The sequence below is a fragment of the Nerophis lumbriciformis genome, linkage group LG04 (genome assembly GCF_033978685.3).
Source record: "Nerophis lumbriciformis linkage group LG04, RoL_Nlum_v2.1, whole genome shotgun sequence".
NCBI lineage: Eukaryota > Metazoa > Chordata > Actinopteri > Syngnathiformes > Syngnathidae > Nerophis > Nerophis lumbriciformis.
Window position 1 is genome coordinate 40,747,895 of NC_084551.2, and position 21,231 is coordinate 40,769,125.

At 39.8% G+C, this 21,231-nt stretch overlaps 1 protein-coding gene across 1 annotated transcript in view; it reads right to left on the reverse strand.

Moving 5' to 3' along the window:
- Nucleotides 1-20,315, reverse strand: part of cdh17 (cadherin 17, LI cadherin (liver-intestine)) — a 42,507-nt gene extending 22,192 nt beyond the window's left edge. Inside the window, exons 1-7 of the mRNA XM_061955060.1 lie at nucleotides 20,235-20,315; nucleotides 14,896-14,955; nucleotides 14,536-14,631; nucleotides 14,306-14,443; nucleotides 11,282-11,417; nucleotides 11,060-11,218; nucleotides 4,553-4,705 (exon numbers count right to left, since the gene is read on the reverse strand). Coding sequence (XP_061811044.1) covers nucleotides 4,553-4,705; nucleotides 11,060-11,218; nucleotides 11,282-11,417; nucleotides 14,306-14,443; nucleotides 14,536-14,631; nucleotides 14,896-14,943 — 730 coding nt within the window. The 5' untranslated portion in view covers nucleotides 14,944-14,955; nucleotides 20,235-20,315. The remainder of the gene's footprint in view (nucleotides 1-4,552; nucleotides 4,706-11,059; nucleotides 11,219-11,281; nucleotides 11,418-14,305; nucleotides 14,444-14,535; nucleotides 14,632-14,895; nucleotides 14,956-20,234) is intronic.
- Nucleotides 20,316-21,231: the final 916 nt, after the last annotated feature.

Here is a 21,231-nt window from a genome sequence, read left to right on the forward strand (position 1 = left end):
TGTATGGGTAACTTACACATCTGTGAAGGCACCATTCATGCTGAAATGTACATAAGTAACATAAGCCCTGCTTATTTCAGCAAGTCAATGCCAAGCCACATTCTGCACGTGTTACAACAGCGTGGCTTTGTAGTAAAAGAGTGCGGGTATTATTTTTTATTTTTCGCTAACTGCTTATTTGCTATTACTTTTACCATCATATTTGTACATGTCATATTTGCTGATGTTGCTCTATTGTTGTTGTTGTTGTTGTTTGCTGTTGTTGTTTTTGTCTCTCTGTCTAATCCCCCTCTTGTCCCCACAATTTCCCCCTCTGTCTTCTTTTTTTTTCTCTTTCTATCCCCTCCTGCTCCGGCCCGGCTGCACTAAATTATAATATAAATACATTTAATAAAGTCAAATACAAATAAGGCAACAAGAGAAGTATTCTACACTTCTCTTTTGTAAAGTAAATCTGAACAGCCGACATGGGCATCTACATCAACTATATGATTTGCCTGAGAAGCTGGACAGGACACAAAAAAAAAAAAAAAAAAAAAAAAAAAAAAAAAAAAAAAGAGTGCGGGTACAAGACTAGCCTGCCTGTAGTCCAGACCTGTCTCCCATTGAAAATGTGTGGCGCATCATTCAGCGTCAAATACCACAACTGTTGAACAACTCAAGCTGTACATCAAGCAAGAATGGGAAGTAATTCCACCTGAAAGCTTCAAAAATTGGTCTCCTCAGTTCCCAAACGTTTACTGAGTGTTGTTAAAAGGAAAGGCCATGTAACACAGTGGTAAAAATGTCCCTGTGCCAACTTTTTTGCAATGTGTTGCTGCCATTAAATTCTAAGTTAATGATTATTTGCAAAAAAAAAAAAAAAGTTGTCTTTGCAGTCTATTCAATTGAATATAAGTTGAAAAGGATTTGCAAATCATTGTATTTTGTTTTTATTTACGAATTACACAACGTGCCAACTTCACTGGTTTTGGGTTTTCTAAAAAAAATACCCCAATATTTGAATAAAAATGCAATTTTACTGTTAAAATGTCATCAAGGAACATTTAAACAATGTTTAACTTGTATGTATTTCATTTATTTGCTCAAAAACATTTTATCTAAAATTCCATCTGAGTTCATTTTGAAGTGAAAGTTGCCAGCGAGCACACCAGTCTCCTCGCTCATCTTTGCACCGACAAAGCATTGATCTGATCACTGATCGTAAAACAACCTTTCAGCTAACCATCTGCGGTTAAGGTAAAAAACGAATTGCATGATTAATCTGCATATAAACATCATTAATGCGATAATGTGTTGTAATTAACCACATGAATGACCTTGTTATTCTCGACACACAACCCACTTTGACACTTCGCTACATGGAACACGTCCATACATTTCTCAGTTCATTCACACTAATTGATATCAATTCCAAATGTTGACCAATTTTGAATATCAGGGAAATAATTCCCAACTCCTTTGAAAATTTACTGAAATTTACTCTTAAATTTGAAATATATATATATTTATTGGCTTACTCAGAGAAGGTGATATTCAATGGACTGTTAGCTGATTAAGCAGTTGATTGCAAAAAAAAAAATTCAATAAAGAACAGTACAGTAAACCCAATCAAATCAATATAAAATCCAATCAAAAAGAAAAACAAAATCAAATCTTATCAAATGAAACTGAGATAAATTAAAGCAAATACAATTAAATCAAAGTAAATCCATTCAACATCGAATTGAATTAATTTAAATGAAAGCAAATTAAATCAAACCAAAGTGAACTAAATCGGATCAAAGTAATTGCAATCGAATCTAAATCAAATCAAATTATATGAGCAAAGTCAACCAGCAACTGGTCATCTAACTAACCTATTATAAACCAGCAACTGGTCATCTAACTAACCTATTATCAACCAGCAACTGGTCATCTAACTAACCTATTATCAACCAGCAACTGGTCATCCAACTAACCTATTATCAACCAGCAACTGGTCATCTAACTAACCTATTATCAACCAGCAACTGCTCATCTAATAAAAATGGGACCATTACCTCCCTGCTTGGCACTCAGCATCAAGGGTTGGAATTGGGGGTTAAATCACCAAAAATGATTCCCGGGCGTGGCACCGCGGCTGCCCACTGCTCCCCTCACCTCCCAGGGGGTGAACAAGGGGATGGGTCAAATGCAGAGGACAAATTTCACCACACCTAGTGTGTGTGTGACAATCATTGATACTTTAACTTTAACTAACTAACCTATTATCAACCAGCAACTAGTCATCTAACTAACTTATTATCAACCAGCAACTGGTCATCTAACTAACCTATTATCAACCAGCAACTGGTCATCTAACTAACCTATTATCAACCAGCAACTGGTCATCTAACTAACTTATTATCAACCAGCAACTGGTAATTTAACCAAACTATTATCAACCAGCAACTGGTCATTTAACTAAACTATTATCAACCAGCAACTGGTCATCTAACTAACCTATTATCAACCAGCAACTGGTCATCTAACTAACCTATTATCAACAAGCAACTGGTCATTTAACTAACCTATTATCAACCAGCAACTGGTCATCTAACTAACCTATTATAAAGCAACAACTGGTCATCTAACTAGCCTATTATCAACCAGCAACTGGTCATCTAACTAACCTATTATCAACCAGCAACTGGTCATCTAAAAAACGTATTATCAACCAGCAACTGGTCATTTAACTAACCTATTATCAACCAGCAACTGGACATTTAACTAAACTATTATCAACCAGCAACTGGTCATCTAACTAACCTATTATCAACCAGTAACTGGTCATCTAACTAACCTATTATCAACCAGCAACTGGTCATTTAACTAACCTATTACCGACCAGCAACTGGTCATCTAACTAACCTATTATAAAGCAGCAACTGGTCATCTAACTGACCTATTATCAACCATCAACTGGCCATCTAACTAACCTATCATCAACCAGCAACTGGCCATCTAACTAATAACCTATTATCAACCAGCAACTGGTCATTTAACTAAACTATTATCAACCAGCAACTGGTCATCTAACCAACCTATTATCAACCAGCAACTGGTCATCTAACTAACCTTTTATCAACAAGCAACTGGTCATTTAACTAACCTATTATCAACCAGCAACTGGTCATCTAACTAACCTATTATAAAGCAACAACTGGTCATCTAACTAACCTATTATCGACCAGCAACTGGTCATCTAACTAACCTATTATCAACCAGCAACTGGTCATCTAACAAACGTATTATCAACCAGCAACTGGTCATTTAACTAACCTATTATCAACCAGCAACTGGTCATCTAACTAACCTATTATAAAGCAACAACTGGTCATCTAACTAACCTATTATCGACCAGCAACTGGTCATCTAACTAACCTATTATAAAGCAACAACTGGTCATCTAACTAACCTATTATCAACCAGCAACTGGTCATCTAACTAACCTATTATCAACCAGTAACTGGTCATCTAACTAACCTATTATCAACCAGCAACTGGTCATTTAACTAACCTATTACCGACCAGCAACTGGTCATCTAACTAACCTATTATAAAGCAGCAACTGGTCATTTAACTGACCTATTATCAACCATCAACTGGTCATCTAACTAACCTATCATCAACCAGCAACTGGCCATCTAACTAATAACCTATTATCAACCAGCAACTGGTCATTTAACTAAACTATTATCAACCAGCAACTGGTCATCTAACCAACCTATTATCAACCAGCAACTGGTCATCTAACTAACCTTTTATCAACAAGCAACTGGTCATTTAAATAACCTATTATCAACCAGCAACTGGTCATCTAACTAACCTATTATAAAGCAACAACTGGTCATCTAACTAACCTATTATCGACCAGCAACTGGTCATCTAACTAACCTATTATCAACCAGCAACTGGTCATCTAACAAACGTATTATCAACCAGCAACTGGTCATTTAACTAACCTATTATCAACCAGCAACTGGTCATCTATCTAACCTATTATAAAGCAACAACTGGTCATCTAACTAACCTATTATCGACCAGCAACTGGTCATCTAATTAACCTATTATCAACCAGCAACTGGTCATTTAACTAACCTATTATCAACCAGCAACTGGTCATTTAACTAAACTATTATCAACCAGCAACTGGCCATCTAACTAACCTATTTTCAACCAGTAACTGGTCATCTAACTAACCTATTATCAACCAGCAACTGGTCATCTAACTAACCTATTACCGACCAGCAACTGGTCATCTAACTAACCTATTGTCAAGCAGCAACTGGCCATCTAACTAATAACCTATTATCAACCAGCAACTGGTCATCTAAGTAACCTATTATCAAGCAACAAATAGCAGATGTTAGCCCCTTCAGTAAAAATAAAACCATTTTTGTCACACAAGTCAACAAGTCATTGTTGCAGCTCCATTTAAAGGGAATAAAATACGAGAACATTTGAAATGAAACTCATCCACAAGTGTTGCATCATCAGCCAAATAAAATAAAAGATGTGGGAGACACACCTGCTCTCTCCACGCAGGTGAAGAAGGGGTTCTGGTCATGTGGGACGGTGGGCGCCGGGCAGTAGCCGTCAAACTTTGCCTTGAGAGCATCAACGCCGTGGTCTTCTCCTCTGGCGTACTGAATGGTCTCACTGGCCTTCAGGCTCTGCTGTCCTGTCACACAAACAATCAGCAGCGCTTGGTGAGATGTCACTCACAAACAGCAAAAATGTGACGATAATCATAGAACAGAACGTGGAGCTGATTGTGGCGTAGGAAAAGGAGGTACATGTGCCTCAATACAACATGGCGAGACTCAGAGACTCACATCACTTGCACATTCATTCCTCGTTAAAGTTAATGTTAATTACACTCTTCATTTTTTCTGAATTGTTAACTTATTTTCTTTTTTCAACCCTACACCATGTTTCTCAGGTGCCCCCCACCAACCCCCCCTTTTTTCCATGGAGTGGAATGTTTGCTTAATTAATTTTTGGGACTTTTTAATGACATATGCTGATCTCGGAGTGTTTGCAGGTTTTTGACATGAAATACTTGTTGTCCTACATGTCCTAGAATTGGTGCGAGTTCCAGGATTGTTCGGAAAATAGAAATTTGGTCTTAACCATGAGATGAAAATGATACTTAAAACATTGCCTGTCCAGTAAAAAAAAAAGCTTTATTGTGGTCCCAGTTTGACCCGGGAACAGATGATTTCATGTTCCATTGTTTCCTAATGTACAGTAAATGGGATTGTGTTGTAGTGTATGAACAGTAACTGCAGTACTGTAAACCAGGGATGTCCAAACTTTTTCCCAATGAGGGAAAAATGAAATAATTTTGATATGTTTGATTTTAAAAACTAATACAACATATATTGAAACCCATAGGCTCCCCCCTTAATTTTAGTGAATGATAAAAGTCCCGGGGACCCAAAAGGGTCTCAGTCATTCCAGTGTTAAAAATAAGTCCTATATATTTGTTATTATTTTACTTTCTCACTTAAATACCGATAGATCAACTTCAGATTTATTTGTTGCCAACATTTTTTTTCTGTTTTATGCCCTTTTTTTCCAAAGAACACCTGTTCTTTTATGGCAAAAACACAAAATGAGCTATATTCTCTCTAAAACATTTTTCAAAATGAATATTTGATGTGAAGTAATTGGAGCTTTAAATATGTAAATAATTCATAACAACATTGCTTTTGATTCATTATTATTTTTAATCAATGACAGTTTAAAGAGGAACTGCACTTTTTTGGGAATTTTGCCTATCATTCACAATCATTATGAAAGACATGACGACGGATGTTTTGTTTTTTAAAGCAGACTTCCCTCTCCCCAGCCACTTCGTCCAGCTCTTCCTGTGGGACCTCGAGGCGTTCCCAGGCCAGCCGGGAGACATAGTCTTCCCAACGTGTCCTGGGTCTTCCTCGCGGCCTCCTACCGGTCGGACGTGCCCTAAACACCTCCCTAGGGAGGCGTTCGGGTGGCATCCTGACCAGATGCCCGAACCACCTCATCTGGCTCCTCTCGATGTGGAGGAGCAGCGGCTTTACTTTGAGCTCCTCCCGGATGGCAGAGCTTCTCACCCTATCTCTAAGGGAGAGCCCCGCCACCCGGCGGAGGAAACTCATTTCGGCCGCTTGTACCCGTGATCTTGTCCTTTCGGTCATAACCCAAAGCTCATGACCATAGGTGAGGATGGGAACGTAGATCGACCGGTAAATTGAGAGATTTGCCTTCCGGCTCAGCTCCTTCTTCACCACAACGGACCGATACAGCGTCCGCATTACTGAAGACGCCGCACCGATCCGCCTGTCGATCTCACGATTCACTCTTCCCTCACTCGTGAACAAGACTCCGAGGTACTTGAACTCCTCCACTTGGGGCAAGATCTCCTCCCCAACCCGGAGATGGTACTCCACCCTTTTCCGGTTGAGAACCATGGACTCGGACTTGGAGGTGCTGATTCTCATCCCAGTCGCTTCACACTCAGCTGCGAACCGATCCAGTGAGAGCTGAAGATCCTGGCCAGATGAAGCCATCAGGACCACATCATCTGCAAAAAGCAGAGACCTAATCCTGCAGCCACCAAACCAGAGCCCCTCAACGCCTTGACTGCGCCTAGAAATTCTGTCCATAAAGGTTATGAACAGAATCGGTGACAAAGGGCAGCCTTGGCGGAGTCCAACCCTCACTGGAAACGTGTCCGACTTACTACCGGCAATGCGGACCAAGCTCTGGCACTGATCATACAGGGAGCGGACTGCCACAATCAGACAGTCCGATACCCCATACTCTCTGAGCACTCCCCACAGGACTTCCCGAGGGACACGGTCGAATGCTTTCTCCAAGTCCACAAAACACATGTAGACTGGTTGGGCAAACTCCCATGCACCCTCAAGGACCCTGCCGAGAGTATAGAGCTGGTCCACAGTTCCACGACCAGGACGAAAACCACACTGTTCCTCCTGAATCCGAGGTTCGACTATCCGGCGTAGCCTCCTCTCCAGTACACCTGAATAGACCTTACCGGGAAGGCTGAGGAGTGTGATCCCACGATAGTTAGAACACACCCTCCGGTTCCCCTTCTTAAAGAGAGGAACCACCACCCCGGTCTGCCAATCCAGTGGTACCGCCCCCGATGTCCACGCGATGCTGCAGAGTCTTGTCAACCAAGACTGCCCCACAGCATCCAGAGCCTTAAGGAACTCCGGGCGGATCTCGTCTACCCCCGGGGCCTTGCCACCGAGGAGCTTTTTAACTACCTCAGCAACCTCAGCCCCAGAAATAGGAGAGCCCACCACAGACTCCCCAGGCACTGCTTCCTCATAGGAAGACGTGTTGGTGGGATTGAGGAGGTCTTCGAAGTATTCCCTCCACCAATCCACAACATCCGCAGTCGAGGTCAGCAGAACACCATCCTCGCCATACACGGTGTTGATAGTGCACTGCTTCCCCTTCCTGAGGCGGCGGATGGTGGTCCAGAATTGCTTCAAAGCCGTCCGGAAGTCGTTTTCCATGGCCTCACCGAACTCCTCCCATGTCCGAGTTTTTGCCTCTGCGACCGCTGAAGCCGCACACCGCTTGGCCTGTCGGTACCTGTCCGCTGCCTCAGGAGTCCTATGAGCCAAAAGAACCCGATAGGACTCCTTCTTCAGCTTGACGGCATCCCTCACCGCCGGTGTCCACCAACGGGTTCTAGGATTACCGCCACGACAAGCACCAACTACCTTGCGGCCACAGCTCCAATCAGCCGCCTCGACAATAGAGGCGCGGAACATGGTCCATTCGGACTCAATGTCCAGCACCTCCCTCGTGACATGTTCAAAGTTCTTCCGGAGGTGGGAATTGAAACTCTCTCTGACAGGAGACTCTGCCAGACGTTCCCAGCAAACCCTCACAATGCGTTTGGGCCTGTCAGGTCTGTCCGGCATCCTCCCCCACCATCACAGCCAACTCACCACCAGGTGATCGGTTGAAAGCTCCGCCCCTCTCTTCACCCGAGTGTCCAAAACATGAGGCCGCAAATCCGATGACACAACTACAAAGTCGATCATGGAACTGCGGCCTAGGGTGTCCTGGTGCCAAGTGCACATATGGACACCCTTATGTTTGAACATGGTGTTCGTTATGGACAATCTGTGACGGGCACAAAAGTCCAATAACAAAACACCGCTCGGGTTCAGATCCGGGCAGCCATTATTCCCAATCACGCCTCTCCAGGTTTCACTGTCGCTGCCAACATGAGCATTGAAGTCCCCCAGTAGAACGAGGGAATCACCCGGGGCAGCACTCTCAAGTACTCCCTCGAGTGAATCCAAAAAGGGTGGGTACTCTGAGCTGCGGTTTGGCGCCTAAGCGCAAACCACAGTCAGGACCCGTCCCCAACCCGAAGGCGGACGGAAGCTACCCTCTCGTCCACCGGGTTGAACTCCAACGTACAGGCTCTGAGCCTGGGGGAAACAAGAATTGCCACCCCAGCCCGTCGCCTCTCACTGCCGGCAACGCCAGAGTGGAAGAGAGTCCAGCCCCTCTCGAGAGAACTGGTTCCAGAGCCCTTGCTGTGCGTCGAAGTGAGTCCGACTATATCTAGTCGGAACTTCTCCACCTCGCGCACTAGCTCAGGCTCCTTCCCCCCCAGCGAGGTGACGTTCCACGTCCCAAGAGCTAGCTTCTGTAGCCGAGGATCGGACCGCCAAGTGCCCTGCCCTCGGCTGCCGCCCAGCTCACATCGCACCCGACCTCTATGGCCCCTGCTATGGGTGGTGAGCCCATTGGAGGGGGGACCCACGTTGCCTCTTCGGGCTGTGCCCGGCCGGGCCCCATGGGGACAGGCCCGGCCACCAGGCGCTCGCCATCGTGCCCCACCTCCGGGCCTGGCTCCATAGGGGGGCCCCGGTGACCCGCGTCCAGGCAAGGGAAATCTGGGTTCCTTAATCGTTTTCATCATAGAGGTCTTCGAGCTGCTCTTTGTCTGATCCCTCACCTAGGACCAGTTTGTCTTGGGAGACCCTACCAGGGGGCATCAAGTCCCCGGACAACATAGCTCCTAGGATCATTGGGACACGCAAACTCCTCTACCACGTTAAGGTGGCAGCTCAGAGAGGAGCAAAACATTGAGTAAAACATGCTTGAAAATAGAATATCAAGTGTTGCAACACTCACAAGTATAAAACTACTTTTTTAAAGTAATCAATCCTTACTTCAAGCATGAACAAAAACAAATCATGATGCCGAGCGCATATCATTATGTCAAGATAATGGCACTAGCATTTACTTCATTTAAGAATATTTTTCAACATATTGAGCAAAAAGGTCAAAAAAAAATTTCTACCAAGAAAAGTGCACTTGTTATTAGTGAGAATATACTTATTTTAAGCTATTTTGGGTTTCATTGAGGTTACCTAATTTTACTTGTTTTGGAAAGTCTTGACAAGCCAAATTTTCTTGTTGTATTGGCAGATAAATTTGCTTAGTTCAAATAAAATACCCCTCATTTTTGTATTTTTTTTTCTTGTTTTTGAACACTGACTTTTTGCAGTGCGACCATTGCTTCTTTCGTCATCCCTGATTATTACTCACTGCAGATTTTATGAGAGCCAACAAACATAATAAAACATCACTTACTGTACCAGGTCTGCTGTGATTAGGATACCGACTGCTGGGATGTTCATATATTCCCATTTAGATGAAGAATGACTCATAATCCTCACGAAGAAACGGGGTGTTGTTCTTGCCAGTTTTGGGTCTTAAATGTCTGTCAAAGTGTCCCAAATTGTCGGATTACCTTCTCAGCCATCAAATTTCCAGGCGAGAGGCATGATTTATGATCTACAATAAACTTCCAATGAAGCAAGAAGCAGCAGACCACTCGATGATGTAAACATAGGGACACACGGGAGTGATCACGTCGCCGCTATAAATAGTTTGTCTGCGTTAGCGCTTATAATAACAATACCGCTAATACTTGGTTAATATTCAGTTCACAAAATTTAAATAGATTATTGTTAATGCTTTTTGAATGGTTATTTATTGGATTTTATGGGCGGAATAGAGCAGCTCCCATTGGCTCCGCTGTAAGCAGACTTTTATTAACATTTATTTAATATTTAGAATGCATTTAAAAAATCGATCCATCGTCATGTCTTTCATAACGCTTGTGAACAATAGGCAAAATTCCCCAAAAAAGTGAAGTTCCCCTTTAAAAAAAAATCTGACTAAAGGCTAGTGTTAGTAATAAATCATATATCAATATCCATCCATCCATTTTCTACCGCTTATTTCCTTTGGGGTCGCGGGGGGCGCTGGAGCCTATCTCAGCTACAATCGAGCGGAAGGCGGGGTACACCCTGGACAAGTCGCTACCTCATCGCAGGGCCAACACAGATAGACAGACAACATTCACACTCACATTCACACACTAGGGCCAATTTAGTGTTGCCAATCAACTTATCCCCAGGTGCATGTCTTTGGAGGTGGGAGGAAGCCGGAGTACCCGGAGGGAACCCACGCAGTCACGGGGAGGACATGCAAACTCCACACAGAAAGATCCCGAGCCCGGGATTGAATATATGTATATTATTTTTACTTTCAACGCTTAAATCGATTAAACGTTTTATTATTTTCTAATGCCAGTTTTAAAGTAAAAAACTGCCTGTATGGCAGCTTTGTGTTCTTAGTGTCAATATTGCAACATTTTATTACATTACACCTGTTTGTGCTTTTATTCCAATTTTAATGTTGTTTTTGCAATAGTGTTATTAAAATGTGCCGCGGGCCGTTATAAAATTAGTTGCGGGCCATTTGGTTTTAAACACTCACGTGCTCCCTGACTCAAAGTAATCAAAGTGGTGTCATCAAACCTCACGCGACTCGTTTAGGCGCTCTGCCTCTAATCCGTGTTAATCTTGCAAAATGAGCAGCGTAATCCGCCTTTACGGTGGCACTATTCCGCCAGATTACAGGCCCAGACAGATTCTCAATCTGGCTCTATGAACGTGAGCCACAGGAAGAAGAGCACCTTGTTGGGACGTGGAGATCTCGCCGGTGATGGCGTCCACCTGGAAGAGCAGAGTGTTGTTCTTGCTGGGGATCTGACTGACCAGGCTGTATCTCAGCTGGGCGTTGGGAGTGGAGGGGTCGTCACGGTCCGACGCAAACACGCGAATGAAGGGGACGCCTGGCGGGACACGTTACAGTTGGATAGAGTTTCCTGTTTCTCGTATTTAGACCTCCCACACACCTGCTGGAGCATTCTCTCGGACCACAGCAGTGTAGTAACTTTGGTTGAAGACGGGAGCGTAGTTGTTGACGTCCAACACGTTGATGGTCACGTAAACTGGCCCTTCCACGACTTCATCGTCTACCAAAGCTTCCACCTGGAGACACACACACACACACACACACACACACACACACACACACACACATACACACACACACACACACACACACACACACGCACACACACAGAGTCAATGTCCATTTTAAAAGCATGATGATTTCTTTCTGTTTTTATTTGGGCGCCTCACGATTCGATTTGATTCCGATTCACGGGGTGACTATTCGATTCTGGATTGAACACATTTCTCATAATATATCATTTGGTGAATTCATCATAATAAACATTTTAAAAACAGGTCTACAATCTTTACAAAAGCTCCTTTTCGCTGCTGATGTGCGAATTTTACGCACATTGCTGGTCTAAAAATAGTCTTTTCAAAAATGTTAATCCCAGAATGTTAATCAAGCTAATAAAAGAAAATAGAGCAACTCCGACCCAATTCCAGCTTTAAAAAACTCAGACTAAAAATGTACAAAGTAGTTGAAAATACATTAAAAAAAACTATTTAATACAATGTTAAACATTTTTTAACAAAAATAATAAAATCAATAGTATCAATATTAACAATGTTAATATCAATAATGTTTTGAATCAAAAATTGATTCTTAAAAAAGAAAAGTAAATAAGGTATGTATTTTTAAATACATTTTTGATAATTATGAATCGATTTATAATCTGAATAAAAAAATAATCACGAGTTGGATCTGAATCAATTTTTTAAGCACCTCGAATATGTAATTGCTGTCCAATAAAAAAGTTTGTATTTATGATATTTGTGAATATTTTCTAATAATTGTATGTGCAATGATAATTTCCTTTGTGTTTGGAATAAAATCACACAAATAAGAATGAACAATTAATCGAATAATTAAATTAGAAGAAAGTTTTATCTATGATATGTTGCTTACATGTATTGTTTTATGAGTGTAGCGAATAAAAATTTTCAAAATTGGAACTTTAAAAAGACGGTCATAGTTTCTGCAACAGAGCGCACATGAAGCGGTGTGATGCCATAGTCTGAATTTTTGTTTAAATAAAAAAAAAAAAAAAATTGTGCACACATTTTAAAAGTTAAATTTCAATGGTGATGATGTGTATTTGTTAGAAAAGAAGAATGAGGATTATGGCAATCAACATTTTTTTTTTATCTTTATTATAACTATAATAAACATTCATTGAGGAAATTAAAACAAAGATAAAACACATCTGATTACTCGATTAAAAGTTTGCAACATATACACAGATGCCAAGAGAGTGGTAACGTTCACATTTTTTTTTAAGCGTTATATCCCACCCTCTTCCGGCTTCTAGGCCGTAATGACGTAACTCTGTGGATGTGGATTACTAAAATAGTCGATAGCCGTACTACAGAGCAAAACTATCACAGGTAAACAAGATGCGCTGTATGTGCTGTCCAACAAAAAGCATGCATCTCCAATATTTCTGAGTCTTTTTATGCGCAACACAAAAAAGAATTGATTTACGTGCACCCCGACTTAAACAAGTTGAAAAACGTATTAGGGTGTTACCATTTAGTGGTCAATTGTACGGAATTTGTACTGTACTGTACAATCTACTAATTAAAGTTTCAATTTTCTTTTGCCGTTTTACGGATTAAAAAGAAAATGTAGATAATGTAAAATTTTATGGATTTTTTTTTTTTTTTTTTGTTATATATGAAGATTTGGAGATGCATCTTTGTTTGTTTAGTCATATATTGGCTTGTTTTGCATAGAAATAGGATGCTCTAAAATGTTAATAATGCATTTTCATGTATTAATTCTACTATTCTATATTTAGTTTTTGTTAAATTATTTTGTTATTATTATTATAAATAATATTATTAATTTGTATTGTATTTATCCAGGATTTATAAATATTCTATTATTAGTTTTTTATTCTAATAATTTTTTTGGGTCACAACATTAGCAACACCTGTACACTCAATGAGAGCCAACACAAAATATGCATGAACAAATCTGCTTTTTTACAAAAATAATGCTAATAATGATTATTTTTGCGGTTGTATTTACAGGAGTGTAAACCAATACTGTTGCCATTGGCAACAAGCAGCACAGGAGGCACACGCCTGTCACTATCATGAATGATGCATTGCACTTCTTCACTATTGAAATACACTCATGCACTATAATAATCTGACATTTAGCGTGTAAATATTTTGGAAAAACTGAAAAAAAATTCAATACAACTAAGTGGAAGGATGATGGCTCTCGGTCGATGAACTTCGGACATAAGCGGTTGTAGACATAATCCAAACTAGCCATTGCGTTGAAAGGATTTGTGCTGAAAATGACATTTTGTTGTACTTGTGCAATGACAATAAAGATCTATCCATCCATTTCTCACATTCCTTACTTTTAAAAGGTTATTGTTAAATGACGTTTAGTGAAACCCATTATATACATCTTTAAATTACATTTAAACCAGTGTGGGTGGCATTGGGAGCAGGTGGGTAAAGTGTCTTGCCCAAGGACACAACGGCAGAACTAGGATGGCGGAAGTGGGGATCGAACCTGGAACCCTCAAGATGCTGGTACGGCCACTCTACCAACCGAGCCACGCCGTCCCAAGTATTCAATGTGATTTAAGATTTGAGTTTACATTGATCGATTGGGTGTTGTTGAGTGTTTTCCGTGGCTATGTTGACATTTCCTTTCCTTTCTGCCTTGATGGCAGAGGTAATTATAATCAGAGGAAAGTTACATCTGAAACAAAAATGTTTACACAAAATATATTTTTCTCCTGGTCCTTTTTTTCTAAAAATCATACAAAATATCAATAATTAACGATATCGACCGATACAAAACACTTATATCGTGATACAGTTTTAAGACATATCTGATACAGAAAATAGAAATGAAAAAGAAAATTAAGATGGTTGTTTGATGGTGAGCATGTTACCGCAACCAAGTAGTTGTCATTGTGGGACCAGTCCAGAGCTTTGTCCAGGTACAACCATCCGTCCTCAGAGATCTTGATGGCATCGCTGCCTTCACCATTCAGCCTGAAGCTGTTCACACTTGGATTGTTGACTTGGAACTGAAAGAAAAGACCAGAAATCTTTATTCAAAACTTCCATCCATCCTTGTCAAATGAAATGAAGTCAGTAAGTGTGCTTGTATGTGTCATACCTGGTAGAGGACATAAGGTACAGGTGTCCCTTCTGCTACCTCCACCACCATGTTCTCAAAGGATACCTTCTGGCCCTCCAGACCCGACCCATCAGCCTATCAGGGGTGAAATGTTTTCATAGAAAATAACAATTTTGACACTGCAGAGCCTAACTAAACATGACAGTGCGGGTTATTTATTAGAGTACAGCAAAAATCCCCAGCAAAGAGAAGACAGAGCAGGGCAAAGGACACGTTTGACATCAATGAGTCACCAATGGACCATTCTGGTAATCACTTATTGCTGCATGCTCTGGGAAATGTGGAGTTTGAGAATTTCCCATGAATATTCATACGTATACTGACAGGGTGGGTACTCACAGAGCCCAGCAGGAGCACCAGAAGACACAGATGCACCATGGGAGTCATCGCCGTCACAGTCTGGGAAGAAAACACCATCGGGAAGTTGAGCGCAAAGCTCTGAGCACAATGTTCTACTCCTGCACTCTCATTGAAACCAGCTTGTGTCCATTTACTTGAGAATTGGAAGTAAGGAGAATGGGCGAGAGTAAAGGGGCAGATTGTTCACATGCTTGTCCTCCATTTATTCAGTTTCATACATATATATTATATTCTAATATAAGTGGTTTTTAATCATTTTATAATAATTTACATGATAATAATAACAATCTTGTGAAGACATACATTCCAGACTTTCAAATATGTGTGTATACTGCATACAATAAGTCACAGTTCCATAATACTGTTTAAGTTGATGTCCCTCTGATTGCCTGCCTCACGTCGATATAAGCTAGTGCTCTTCAAATATTTTCTGTCATGCCCCCGCCCTGGTAGAAGAATATATGTCCATGTTATGTTAAGTTGATGTCCCCCTGATTGCATGGCTCACGTCGACATAAGCGGTTGTCTGTCAACATAGGTGATTGTCGACATAAACAAAACCAGCCGAGCTTGCGTATTTACTTGTGATTTTGTCCTTTAATACGTTAGGAAAACGGGTGATAATAAAGGAGTGTATTGACATGATTTTGTGCAAAATTTAAATGTTTGTATTTTGTTAGATGTGTGAAAAAAGGGGGGAAAAAAGAATGGCTGAGAAGTTTACTGCCAAACAAGAAAAAAAAAGACCTTTGGATCTTCCTTTCCTGTTGCCCCTCCCATCCTTCTTCATTTATTGGTATTCATTTTGACTAAATCACAAACAATACACAATACTACAACACATGTCAGAATAAAATGACCCATTTTTCATAGATAATTACTCCTTGCCAACGTCAACCTAAACGGGTGATATTTTGTAAACTGTGCAGCAGGACTTGGTTACTTAGATAGGTTGTCGATATAAATGGGCTGTTTGCAACCTTTATGCAGCTGCCTAGAAGATGCTAATTTGTGTTGTTAGCATTACATCCTGCCCTCTTTCTTGCTTTTAGCACATTATGATGTAATAAAACATGCACATAAGTAACACACACACACATATTAGCTTTGTGTGTTGTAAACTGATGACATTAATTCAGCAATGTTGGGTACTAACGTCAGTTATTATTGAATGTATATTGTATCAAAACAACGACCTGACTGCAAATTGTTAGTTACTGTTGTGTAGGTGCACACACTCCCTGTGAAAATGTTCTTCAATATAATTAGTAATAGTGAAAAATATAGACACTTACATGTTCTGTTAAAGCGCTATCGCTAACATAAGCTAGCCACTGGTGTTCTTGTTTCATGTTTGCTTTAAAAAATGTAACTTTGAGCAAAGTGCAAGCAGGTCAAGTGTGTGACTGAGAAATGAACTCTCTTGGTTTCCTGTGCATTGTACAGTATGTGCGCACAAAGCAGAGGAAAAATGTGTTATTGATTGACAAAGAGCTTCCCGAAGAAAAGCTTTTGTCTCTGTGAGAGCATGCACGTGTACGCTGTATCTGTCTTTGACTTGCACGTTGAGCTGCACAGGAACTTAAAGTCCTCATAGGCGTGACCCTCCTGCCGCCGCCTACGCACACTCGCTCACATTTCAATGTACAAATGTGACAGTTGCTGCACAATAGATTGCAATTTGCCTTTCATTTAAAAGGAAAAAAAATGTGGCCTTTAAAAAAAATACAAATGCATACACAGTATTAGTATTTGTATTAGCAGGGTATGAGAATATTACTGTGGTATGTTTTAATAAGTTTGTTTGATTTAATACTAGTTAAATTGAATTTTTGTAATTATATTTACAATATTCTGTTACTGATTTCAAGCTTTCACAACAATGCGACAGTAATTGGGGAAAAAAACTAAAATTTTGTCCTATGAAATTATACTGTGCATATTATTCTTATTAGTAATGAATGAATGATCTTTATTTGTCATTGTGCATGTACAGGTACAGGTCCAACGAAATTTAGGTTGCTTCCCTGAGGTGCTTTGCATTAAAAAAAAAGAAGAAAGCACACAATATACAGAAACAACACAATATACACAATATGCAATATACAATATGGCCTAAGACCACTCTAAGAGGCATCACTGTACTAAAATATTGAACTGCAGAAAATGATTTTCATTTATTTTTATTAAATTTCCTTACAGCATTTATTTGTCATTGTATTGAATGACATATCTTACACAACAAATGCCGTATATTGATTTAATATTTATATAAAGTAGGGTGACAACATGCACAATATAATTGTAATGAATGTAATCATAAGAATTATGATATTACTTTGATGATTAATACATAACACATTGTGCATGTATAATATTGATAGTGTACAAACTATTTTAATGTAAGAAAATTATATAATTATTATTATATTTCATGTATGTTGATTTATGCTGTTATTATATCATATTATATATGTATAGTCATACATAGTCATTGAAGAGCATTCATTTATTTTATATTTTCCATTTTTCCAGAGGTTGCTTCAACTTTCAAAAACATAAATTGACTTTTAGATCATTGTCATATTACTGTATGTTACTTTACAGTATTATCATTCATTATATTCACTGATTGGCTGCTTTTATGGGGCATGTAAAATCTACTCCCCCAACACCCCACACCCCATAAATGTGATCTTTTTTTTTCCTGTCAGAGGTCGCCACAGCATCACAAGAATGGTTTTAGCTTTCACGTCAAATCCCCTTTACTGTTGCAGCCCCAACCTATGCTCTCTACCATAAAAGGCAAAAGAATGTAACATTATATTCCTTGCATATGAAAGGCTGGCAGACACATCAACGTACTGCCAGCTATTTATTGTTTACAACTTAAAATCATAGATTTCCTTACTTTGTGACATCATGTAACTATGCTACCTTTTTTGTTAGCTTGCAATGGTAAATGGTAAATGGGTTATACTTGTACAGCGCTTTTCTACCTTCAAGGTACTCAAAGCGCTTTGACACTATTTCCACATTCACCCATTCACGCACACGTTCACACACTGATGACGGGAGATGCCGTGCAAGGCCCTAACCACGACCCATCAGGAGCAAGGGTGAAGTGTCTTGCTCAAGGACACAACGGACGTGACGAGGTTGGCAGTAGGTGGGGATTGAAACAGGAACCCTCAGGTTGCTGGCAAGGCCACTCTCCCAACCGCGCCACGCCGTCCCAATCTTTTTATGCTAACTGGAAAATTGTCAATGCTAACTACACATACACCGAATGAAATAAGTATATCAACTATAGTTATTGCAGTATATCATTAGGTATAACTGTAAATGGTTAGTTTTAAAGCAGGGAGGGGTGTCCAAAATTGCCAAGTGCGTCAATTTGGGGCCAACAGCTTTATTTTAAATAGCTGACATCCTACTTGCTGCAAATTTGCTGCCATGTTGTGAACAATGTGACTAAATCAGGTCAATGAACATGAATTTTATTTTGAAGTGTAAATAGAACAGCATTTACTTAAATGAGCCAATCCAAACAACCTTCCCACCCCATGGCGTGAACTGCAACCAACACAGTAGGGCGACACACGTGGTCACACAACCAACTCACTGAACTTTGTGGTTGTTACAAAAACATGTCCAATCAATATATATATTTCAAAATGACACCCATTTAAAGCCACTACAATGTATTAGCTGCTTGATATTTCTGATTGATTACAAAACTTTAAGGAGGTCACAGATGTAAACAAGGTCGAAGTTAAACTTTCACATACTCTTAACATGTATAGACTATACTGTATATGTATGTGTACACAGTACACACACATATATATCTATTTAGAGATATATATGTGTGTGTGTGTATATACATGCCAAAGGTTTGGACACACCTTCTTATTTCAATGCATTGTCTTTATTTTTAAGACTATGTACATTGTAGATTGTCACTGAAGGCATCAAAACTATGACACCTGTGAAGTGAAAACCATTTCAGGTGACTACCGCTTGAAGCTCATCGAGAGAATACCCAGAGTGTGCAAAGCAGTAATCAGAGCAAAGGGTGGCTATTTTAAAGAAACTAGAATATAAAACATGTTTTCAAGTACATAACTCCACATGTGTTCATTCATAGTTTTGATGCCTTCAGTGACAATCTATAATGTAAATAGTCATGAAAATAAAGAAAACACATTGAATGAGAAGGTGTGTCCAAAATTCTGGCCTGTACTGTATATGTATGTATATAGTTACTTTACATGCAGTCGGCTTTCAGCCCCCGCCCAAATTTTTTTAGGCCAATGCAGCCCCCATGTCAAAAGATTTTGGACATCCCGTTTTAAAGTAACACGATGACACTGACACGATGGTGTGTGAGGTATTTACAAGAAGCGACACAAAACAAGATAAGCCAGCGCAGGAGCCGTTACCAAGGGAACCATAGTCAAATGGTACAAGGACAACCCAACCACCCTTTGGGAAAAGTATATCAGTCTTTGGGGAGTAGGAGAGAACAGACATTTTCCAAGGAGCCATTGGTGGCATGATGTCCCTGCATGTCGTCATGACGGAATTGTGTTACTTTGCTTTAAACAATCGCACACACAAAAAAAAGGAAAATTGACTACAACTTGGTGAACTTTGTTAGATTAAACGAACATGCCAAGGAGAAAAAGTTCTCCTCCCTTCATAACCTTATACACCTGCATAATCTATAATATATATTATGTAAAAATATGTATATGAGAGATGTTTCAAATAAATTGGGCAGCTATAAAATACTGTTAAATGTATATCATTAATGTAACGTCTGAACTTTTAATACAGTTCTTGTACTGGAAGACATGTTTAAGGGTTATACTAATTTTGCAAATATGCAGAAAAGCACATTTAATTGACAATAATGTAGAAAACAACGCTTATCTACGGCGTGATTAAGCAGTTGGTGTTGACACAAAGGACACAAGGATAGTAAAAGGGGAAGTAGACAAGGTGAAGGTGACATTGAGTGGTGACTGCTTGTGACCTTTTTGTAAAGTCACCACCATAATCCAAATCATATTCAATCATTTTACTAAATGTGTTTGTCTCACGGGGACACATTTCCAAAGTTAGTATATAATATTTCCATTTAGGAGCCGTGGCCAAGAAGGCCTTGACAAAGAAAGTTGGGCCAACTTAAAGCTCAAAAGACAGAAAAACGTAAATTGTTTTAAGTAGAAAAAAGTAACATCAACAAATTGTCTAAAGTAGTAAAAAGTAGAAGTCAAAAGAAGGAAAATGCTTAGAAGGAGTCATCTTACCTTTCTCCAGAGAGTTCTTGCCAGTCACTCCGAGTGAAGACTGATGAGAAGCCGCCTCATCCTGTCTGGTCAAACGTTAACCACATGTTAAAGCTGCAAACTTTTATTGCATCTAATGATTGTCTAATCACCTCTGGACTCTCAGCCAATGGGGGGCCATCACCTCTGGACTCAGCCAATGGGGGATCGGCCTGAAGGGAAAGAAGGAAGGAGAGGAAAATTACAGTCAGAAGTCTTAATTCAATCATCAGCTAGTATCACTTTGATGCTTTCACGTCAAATATCTCCTTACAGCTGCTTTGTTGCAAAATAATGTTAGAAAAACAACTGCAGTATGAACTACCTGGAACTTTGTAAATAAAGTATTTGTTACGTATGATAAAGCCTCATCGGAAAGAATCAATCTAACACAAAACTTATATTCATATTTATAACAAGGATATGCAATATACTTATACATTACAGTGATGGGCAGTAACAAGCTATGTAACTTAACTACATTTTCTTGTAGCTTTTTCAACAAGTAGTTTTTCCTGTATCTTAGCTACATTTAGACCCACAACAACAAAGTTACAACCTGCAGGCCAAAAAAAAAAATACAATTACCTGGATAAATGATAACATCCATACATACGGAGAAAATCCGTATGTATGGATGTTCGTATGATGAGTCACAAATGGCTAAGGTTAGGGCGAAACATTACGGACTGGCCAATCAGAGGCAAGATAAGTCAGGTCATCGAAACTAGTAAGCAAAATCATAACAAACACGCACTCATGTCACATGACGACGAGATTGTCAGAGACAGAGGGACGCTTCAAGCTGACCACTCAGAAAAAAATTAATTGGCAGATTAGATTTTTCCTTTAGTAATGACGACGATGTCCAGGAAACCCACAATAATGCGTGTCCTTAACCATATTTAGAGACATTTATGCTTTTAGAGAAAACAACGCCCCAAACGTTAGTTTTCAGTTGTTTACTCTGTAAACCAAA